This window comes from Bombus impatiens, unplaced genomic scaffold (genome assembly GCF_000188095.3).
Source record: "Bombus impatiens unplaced genomic scaffold, BIMP_2.2 scf_0487, whole genome shotgun sequence".
Lineage (NCBI taxonomy): Eukaryota > Metazoa > Arthropoda > Insecta > Hymenoptera > Apidae > Bombus > Bombus impatiens.
Genome location: NT_176906.1, coordinates 1,889,652 through 1,899,437, shown reverse-complemented (window position 1 = coordinate 1,899,437; position 9,786 = coordinate 1,889,652). Strand labels below are relative to the sequence as shown.

General features: G+C 43.8%; 1 protein-coding gene across 1 annotated transcript in view; it reads right to left on the bottom strand.

Annotated features, from left to right (window-relative positions):
- Window positions 1-9,786, bottom strand: part of LOC100748651 (MOXD1 homolog 2) — a 172,172-nt gene that overhangs the window by 6,068 nt on the left and 156,318 nt on the right. The window contains exon 4 of the mRNA XM_003490919.4: window positions 6,803-6,997. Coding sequence (XP_003490967.1) covers window positions 6,803-6,997 — 195 coding nt within the window. The remainder of the gene's footprint in view (window positions 1-6,802; window positions 6,998-9,786) is intronic.

The window sequence follows — 9,786 nt, the reverse complement described above, 5'->3', positions numbered from 1 at the left end:
AATGAGCGAAACTATTGCTGTTTTAAACGATCGTGTACAGATGAAATAGTTTCTCAAACTACCGTCATCTCGTTTCCCTTTTACTCCAAAAAAAAAGAAAAAAACTGAACATTTTCACACCGATGATAATTAAACTGAATATTAAGCCTCCTAATCTAACTCAACGAGTTGAATATTTTTGAAAATATTATACAACTATGTAAACTACTCCAATAGAGAAAGAAAGTCATGGTGTCGTTTGAATAGTCAAACTGCAGGTCAAAAGGATTCCACTGGAGGCACATATATTAACGTCGAGACGTCTGATACCTGGCGGAAATCTTCAGGTGTTGCCGCAGACCGTTTGTCAGCAAAGGAACGCACAAAGGCGTATTGAGTAAATTTAATCTACGGTAAGAGATCGAGAGAAAGAATAAGAGAACGAACCAAAGGATTCCTTACCACTGTGATTACGAGACGTTTTAAACGATCGAAGAAAAGTTGTCGATGTGCCGATCGAGATTGCATTTATACCGAAAAAGATCTCGCAATATATAAAGAAAGAACGGGAAGGTTCGGATAGAGTAGGAAACAAAGGTTGAGGCTCGAGTTGCAGCCGCGGGGTATGTGTGCGATTCTGAAGAGAAAATTGCGATTCTTTTTTCGCGGCTGTGCTGTTCGACCGCCTTGAGCTTGGGCCACGCCGCCGTAGGGTTCTCCCACGCGCTTCTGCGAAATTATCGATGTCAAGATTACCGAGAAGGACGACTGCGTTTATTGTTTTGCGGTCGAATATGCTGAACGGCCTTAGGGTTCGGTCAAGATTTCGGTCGAGCGAGCCCCGTTTACGATTCCTCGGGCTTCTGGCTGCATTTCCTACGGAATATCTTCCTTTGGCCAATCAGATCTCTCTCTCTCTCTCTCTCTCTCTCTCTCTCCCTTCCTTTTCGTAAAAAAGCTGATGTTGCCGGTGCACGCAGTATGAGAGCCGATACGTGCGAGGGATGCTTGCTGAATCACTTTAACACACGAGAACTGAGCATAAACTTTTATGTTCGTCTGGGTGTAATCTGGATAAATAAGAATCGACAGAAATGGATGTTGACCTCATACAAGGAATTCTTCCAAATATGTACGTGGTACGTCGATTCGTTCCGGAATAGATACTCTATATGTGTATTACGGTAGACACGTTAGTCAGAGATAGATAGTGCCGGGATCAGGAGAAATTTTAGATATACCCGAAACTTGGTTTCAACGGCCTAAAAAATAGAGGTATCCATTTCTAACCGTATCTCTATCTTGCATCTATAAATTGTGAAACATCTAGATCTAGAATAGACTGATTTTTGAAACTTTTGAAATACTCATCGCAAACTTTTATACATAGATATGAGTATATTATTAACGTTTTACAAACGCATTGTATCGAGACACGACTGTCATGATTATATTGCTAAAATTTGAAACCATTGTGATTATATTTGTTAGAAAACCGTGAACTATCGAACTGGAAATAAACTGTGCTCTTTTCATTTATCACTGAATTCTATTTGAATGACACTCATAACACATACACGCGCACGTTTTAGTAACTTCCATAAACGAAACATTAAATTGTCAAAGCAGTACACAAGCTCAGGCTATGAATTCAACGCAAATAGACGTCATCGTGAGAGCAATTCACGACACGCCTCACCCTTGGCCGCTTTTTCCTTCGCTGCGTGGATTCTTGGAAAGAGAAGAGACGATAATTATCCTGCGGGTATGTCGGGTTTCGCGCACTATGCGTTCAAATGGATGACTTCTTTTGAAGGACAGCCCACGTAAAAACGCGTTTTATGTTACTCGGCCGTCGTGCTCGCATAAGCATTTCATATTTCGCCCTTTCCTGTTTCTCATCGCGGCGCCAACTTTTTCTCTTGGTCGGTTGCTCCTATAAATAACTAATAACGCGTCGCGATCCCTTTTCGAAATCAGATCTGATAGGGTCGAGCGAGGCGCGAGAAAAATTAGACGTGTGAAAGAAGCCCGTTGAAAAGCGTATGAAGGAAAAAAAACAGAAGATATACAGGAAACGTGTCTGTTACGAGAGATGTAACAGCGATTCAACGGGGGAGCTTCGTCAGAACTCTCTGAATAACTATATTGAGAATGAAGAATGATGGCGTATCCTTTCATGAGGCACATTTACCAAGACTATGATTGATGACGAACATCGCTAATGAACTTCATAGTTCATGGAAACTTCTGTGTTTCTTGCAAACATCAACTACAATTTCCCAGTTGAGCAATGAAACGAAAGCTTCATTCATGCGGAACTATCAACACAATAGCGGATTAGGCGAAAAGTCGAAATTATCTATGTGTCAGAAAGATGGTATGCAAATGATGTTTGGGGGAGAGCGTATGAAAATAAAAACGAGACTATATAAATATACGAGGCAACAGGGATGACGATGAGGCGTGAAACGGCATCCGCCTGAGGCGAATTTGGCGCTCTCTCGTTGGTGAAGTTTCCCTTTCGATTCGTCCCGAGAATGGCCGACGAAAAAAGTATCCCTGCCGGTCTTGGAAAAGAGAGAATCAATGCAAACCCGTCCTAACAAGTTGGCCCTCGTTCTCTTTGTGTCCACAGACATTCATATTCATCTCGTCGCGATACAAAAGTTATTCAACTGGCGAGGAACTTCCGCGTACGTAGTTAGCGAACAAGTAGCATTTGTATAAGAAAGAAGTAAGAAACGGAGAGAGACGAGGCGCGGTGGTCGTAAGATAAACGACGCTCTGGTAACTTTAATGTCGCCGCTTTCCGGCCGTCTCCAACTGTGAGAGAAACAGAGACGAGCAGACGGCTCTTCTCATCGTGACAATTAAAACCGCGATCGCGTTACGAAAGTTTCGGCGATGCGAGAATGCGTGTCGACTAATCAGACATCGCTAGGATTAAGAAGTTTGTGAACGAGGCGCGTTACCGTAGCAAAGTATTGTAACTCATAAAGAAATTGTAGGTATAAGATGGAATAACAAAAAGGAAGAGCGACGAAGAATATCCCGAAGAACGGTGAATTAGTTCTCGGAGATACTAAACAGAATTAAATAGTTGATGACGTACGGGGCTGACCATGGTAATTTATAGTAGTGCTCTGTAATTCTGAGCAATTCAACTAGGTCGAGGAAACTTGGAAATTGTACGAAGCTTTCTCTACTGAATTCGGTGCTGCGTGATACCAAATATGCGTACGAAACTTCGTTGCTGCATGATTTACATTAGCACAATTATTTGTGCTGTTAACTTATCGCACTTGTAGGCTATTACTATATTGAACAGCCTGCATAACATTTGAAATTTTACTCTTTAGGCCGGTTTCACGAGAAGATACGCGTATCGTGATACACGTGTCATGAGCTGCGTATCGTGTGAATGTCGCCATTTGGTTTAATGTCTCATCTATCGCCTTCCTATCGTTGACAAGAACACGAAATGAGTATCGCGATACTGCGTCGCCCGAGAATTGTCGTGTTATCGCTTCCATTAGTGTACATATATATTCAGTATGTATCATATGCGCATCGCGATATACGTATATCTGTGTGAGATTGGTCTTACTATTATCACGATCTTTTATTATATCTTTTAGCGAGATGTACGTAATTGTATAATTCGAACTGTGCTCATTGCATCCCTCTGTTACAATTAAAGTAAAAGCAATCAAATCAGTACTACAAACAATTTCATATCAGAGAGATATCGAAGTAAAAACAGAAAGGAGAAAGGGAATCGTTCGATTTGCTGGGCGAACGAGTAATTCCTTTCCAGCTGGGAGACGCGGTAATTTGTTTCAGCTGATGAGCACCGAAACACCCCAGTTTCGCGATCCTGTTGGATACAAATTGTAAACAGAGCTGATGAAATTAGAGTCGTTCGGTTTCAACCAACCACCTACCCCTCCCTCGTAATTCCAATTTATTATTTCGTTCCCGGCTTTTCCTGATAATGCAAGCCGTTTCCGTTCGTTTCCATTACTAGATTCGTTGACACACGTCGTTCGATTGAATCGCGCAAAAATATCGAAAGTGCCATTTATCGGTAAAATCAGATACGATGCATTTCGCGAGGAACCTCGACGGTGGAAATTTCACAAGATACGACGAAAACGGAACGAAAGAGGGAGAGACAAAAAGAGAGAATAGAGAGGACGTTCTCTGAAATTCCCGATTTTTCACCGATCGAGCTGCCAACGCGAAAAGACACTGAAGCGTAAGCTGACTGATAACTTCGACATCTCTCCTTCGCTATATTTGCACATCGTCCATCCGCCAATCACGCCATGTTTACGACTTCATTCACGTTGAAACTCGTCATAGTTCCTCTTAGACTGCCGCCAAGAGTGCTCTCGAATTCTGGCATCGATAATAGAGTACTCGAGTATTTTTCATCTTCATTATTCACGCGAATGATCGATCTCTGCTCGTCGACGACGCAGAATAGGCGCCACGTAAATCCGTACTAAACCATCCCTTCCTTCTCTCTGTCGGTATAAACTATAAGCAAAAGCTCGGCAGCCCGTGGAATTAGCATTGTCCGATCCCAGTGATAGCGTCGACCCGTAATCTATGACCCGGCGACGCTAATGAACGAATAGTTTTTGCCGGATGTGACCCGGTTAAGATTTATGCCATCATAAATTCGGCGCACAATGCTCCGCGGCTTGCATCCGATAAAAATCCACTCGTACCAGGCTGAACGTTAAACGCGTTCGAACATTCATCTCACGCGCAACCCGAGCCACCCACGCTTCGCTTTCTCCCGCTTTATCTGGTGCAAAGGGACGCGCAACCGAAGCCAACCTCGCGCAACCAAGAAGCCGAGCCGCAGCTTCAAACGTGGGACATATTGAACCAGCAGGTTGGTATCGAATCATTTATCCACGTCCCCTGGTGGCATCCAGACGATCGATTACCGACGCTATGAATGTATTTTATCCTTATGTAATGTAGAACGTGTGGTACCGCGTTCCATGAACGACCGCTGTTCGACGGGCCGATGATGTGCGAAACCGACGCGCGAAATCACGTGGGCGGAAAATTATGGTGTAATACGAGCCATCGCGTGGTGGATATACCATAATATGATTATACCGCGTGGAGGGAGGATACGGTGCGATGCAACGCGTCTTACGTATGCATAATGATGGAGAGACCGGCGTAGGTGGTAATAATGTAATGGATAGGTGCTCGCCGGATTTTGGTTGTTAACAGTGAGATTAAAGGTGTAGGGTAAAGATGAAAACGAATGCTTCGCGCAGTGTGTATCGATAAAAGTTTCGCGTGACATGTATGTTATACGCGTGAACTCGTTCAAGATGGTTTTACGAAGATATATTTCTCTCTCTCTCTCTCTCTCTCTCTCTCTCTCTCTCTCTCTATTTTACTCGCTGGTTCGCTGGCTTACTCGCTAACATGAATCCACGCGTTCGCGAAACAGAAGCGTGACTGAATTGACCGCGAGAATACCACGACTCGAACAACGAAACAAAAGAGACCGACCGCCTTCAAGCAACGAACGAATAATGGCTCCTTGGATACGAACAGATCGCGGACCAAATTAGTGACCATTCCTTAAAATTCTACTAGAAGTTTATCCACTTTGGCATATAGGAATTTTAGAGTTCATGAAACTTAAGAATTTTTTAATGCACAAATTTCCACGATTAACCTAGACGTGAAATTTGAAAGAAAGTTTTAGCCAAAGATATGAGATACTAGAAATTGAATGATGAACTTTGGTCTTTATTAATATTGCCATCGTCTAGCGTGAAGATTCACACGAACGCTCGTTACCGAGGTATTAGACGAGCAGCCGTCTCCCGTGCAATTTCCTTGAAAAGTTTTCACCGCATTCCCCGTTCAATTACAATCAAATTTTAATAACCGCGGTCACAATGAATGTGTCTAATAACTTCAAAGACATTATCGAAGTTCGATGGAACCGTGTCAGAGGGAGAGTCTGGCGACGAATCGGAACAGAGCCGCGATTCATTTCGTCCGACACACTTCTCCCTCGGAAAGTAAACTCAGCCACGGAAGCTTCCGGAAAAGTAGCTTCCACGGAGATCGAGTTTAATATGATATCGTTGACACTACGTTCCAGCCCGTAATTAAAACTCTTTAATCGCCTTTTCCGGGAAACTCTTCACCGTACCGATGAATATTAAGCTCGTTCTCTCTTGTTACGTGTTACGCGCGAACACGTCGGATGCCGAATCGAGCCAACTGTTCCTTGAATAATTGGATAAACAACAGAGAGAGAGAGAGAGAGAGAGAGAGAGAGACGATCGTTCGAATATATCTTCGTAAAACCATCTTGAACGAGTTCACGCGTATAACATACATGTCACGCGAAACTTTTATCGATACACACTGCGCGAAGCATTCGTTTTCATCTTTACCCTACACCTTTAATCTCACTGTTAACAACCAAAATCCGGCGAGCACCTATCCATTACATTATTACCACCTACGCCGGTCTCTCCATCATTATGCATACGTAAGACGCGTTGCATCGCACCGTATCCTCCCTCCACGCGGTATAATCATATTATGGTATATCCACCACGCGATGGCTCGTATTACACCATAATTTTCCGCCCACGTGATTTCGCGCGTCGGTTTCGCACATCATCGGCCCGTCGAACAGCGGTCGTTCATGGAACGCGGTACCACACGTTCTACATTACATAAGGATAAAATACATTCATAGCGTCGGTAATCGATCGTCTGGATGCCACCAGGGGACGTGGATAAATGATTCGATACCAACCTGCTGGTTCAATATGTCCCACGTTTGAAGCTGCGGCTCGGCTTCTTGGTTGCGCGAGGTTGGCTTCGGTTGCGCGTCCCTTTGCACCAGATAAAGCGGCCTCGATCCTCGGATGGCGTCGTGATCCGGCAAAACTCCAGCAGCAGACACCGGTTCCTCCACATGATATTGCCAAACCACTTGCATCGTGTCGTTCTAGAACACAAAGGATAATGATTGCCGAAGTTCGAGTGGAATCGAGTCTCGGATCGAAAGTTGGATCGAGTCGAGTCGAGTCGAGTTTGGCCGGCAAGGGCCACGGCCGAAGGCTCGGTCCTTCATTTTTGTTATCGAAAAATATCGATAAGGACGGCTTACGGAGGCACAAAGGCCCGTCTTTTATACCTGGCTTGCTATAAAAGTCGAAGACTTCGAGTTACCAGAGGAACGAGAAGGATAAAGCAGAGTAAGAGAGGTGGTTGGATCGGGGTGAGGGTGGAAACTCTCTTCGTGCTTTCACGTTCAAATTCCACAGGCATATTCTCAGAGTCTCTCTTCGGGCGAAGGACGGAGCACTCGACCGAGAATTTTTAATTTAACCCTTTTTATTTCGCAATATCCCCCTGCTGTCAGGCGAATCGCATATTGCAGTTTCGACAACATCGCCCGAAAGAGGAAAAAGCGTTCCCATGTACGTCGCGTTAACCTGTGTCCTATTATAGAAGACTATCCCCGTTGCTTTTAGGCTAAGCTTCCTCCCCCCGTCTGCGTCCGCATTCCCTCCGCCCCTTACCGCTCTTCGCCATCGTTCACCAGTTTTACCCATTATTTTTCGTCCGACTAAAATAAAACCGACGTAAGTTGATTAGTAAATGTCGGTAATAGAGTTGCGAGTAACACGGAATCGAATAGATCGAGTTTCGAGAAGGGGTCACGATTCACAACTCACGACCACGCCTGCCGCAAACGATATTTCCCTTCGAATCGCTCGCGTGGAATTTATCGCGATTCGATTATATCGACGGAATTAGATAGGCACGCATAAACCATCGTCGATACTCACCACCTTTTCTTCGCGATCCCTCGAAATCAACACCCTTCCCCCATCAACGAATAACCAAATTACCAAGTTATCGGAGTGAAATTAATTAATCCGTCGACTATTCGATTGCTCGCTCCCTTCAAATGCTCTTCCGTTGCATGCAAGGGAATCGATCGGTAGAAAAGTCGAATCGTCCATTGTACGGCGCTGTCATTTCCATTGAGCTGCCAGGCTAATCGCGTTTGTCAATAAATATGTTTCGATAATCCGGCTAGTTAGTTTCACAAACAGATTTCGAAATAAGGATGGTCGACCGATTTCGTTTGAAATTCACCTCTCTCTAGAGAGACGGACCGACGCAACGTTATCTTCCTGAAAACCTTGTATTTACCTGGCTGCTGGCACAACTCCAAGCACAAAATAGTGTATGCTTGGTGTTGCACAACCACCAGCGAAATTAGTAGCCAGCCGCATTCGTTTTGCCCTTTTCGATTAAATTGTGTATGAAATCTGCGCGTGCACTCGCGGCATGTCTTAATCACGAGTAGCGCAAATTTGAAGCACTCATTGTCAAGTTACAGTTTGATCCTTTTGTCGCGCTTACGGTACTCCTTGGTAAAATATATTATACTATACAGTATGTATAGATAATTAAAGAATCTTACGTGCAAAATATATAACTCGTATCAGCGCTTCCGAAAAATTAATAGAGGAATTCGTAGTTCACTCAGATATTTCAGAATACACTCAGATAGCGAAACACAAATATATAAGTTAATTACATATAAGGAAAATTTTATCCGGAATGGAAAGGCGATTTTCTTAATTCGGAAAGCTCATGGATATGTCCCAAAATATATTCACGATAAATTGATTACCGCTATGAATAACATCGCAGCGTCATAGTTGCCATGTGCAATGAGCAAGAGCTACATTTTGTTCAGAGCTTCCTAGAGAACACGTGATTGAAGCTATTTGACAGATTCGTCGTTTAAACGTGGTTGAAGGTTTAAATGTTACATCAAAGGACATATATCCATGCCGACGAGATGATCAGTCAAAGCCTTTTGAGGATCCTCTGTCGAATCATTCGACTCGAATGCAAGAGAACTGGCATGCAGATATTTACGCTTATAGCGATTACGAATTATCGAATATGAATCTGAATCATCATCGATACTGCTCTCGGTGGAACGAAATACAATGTACATTGAACGGAAGGTACTATCAAAACATCGATAGACTATCTAGTTTCGACTATTTTAAATATCGTCCACGCAGTTTTATCACAAAAACCTGGACCGCTTCACTGCGGGATTACTTAATCCAGCCTTTTTTCTGTTCGCGTTTAATAAATATGCCAACGAGCGTATCCGGTTTATTCACGTGACGTGGTCGAAATTTTCCCACGTGAACGCGAACCAAGCGAGCAATCAATCGGCAGCATTTTCATCTCCGAAAGTTTTACGTACGGGCATGCTTCGGGGATCAATTCCATTGCGTCGTGTGCACTGATAATCTGTGCCTGTGTCATGCACCCGCATCGGGTGCACCCTTCGTAAAAGAAGGGTCACACGCGAGCCGAGGGTGTCCCTATGCTACGCGTGTCCCGCTCACGATACCGGCAATGGTATTCCTATCCACAGCCGATGGTAGTCGACCTCGAAACACGTATATCGATCCGCGTTATGAGCCAACGTGTGCTGGCCCTCGAACAATTTCGAACAATCACACTTGATTGAAGCATTGGCCAGATGCAGTCTCGTTAATGTTTCATTCGGTCGAGGGACTCCCTTATCAGCTGCTTCTAAACTAATTACAGCGGTGAGATTTGTTGCCTGGATACTCTTCTTTCACCGTTAATCTGTTTCTCGGGACACATTGCACTCCGCTGATTAGTGTTTCATCACGTTACTGGCAATGAAATAATCTATATAAATATTTTCATCCACAAATAGTTTTA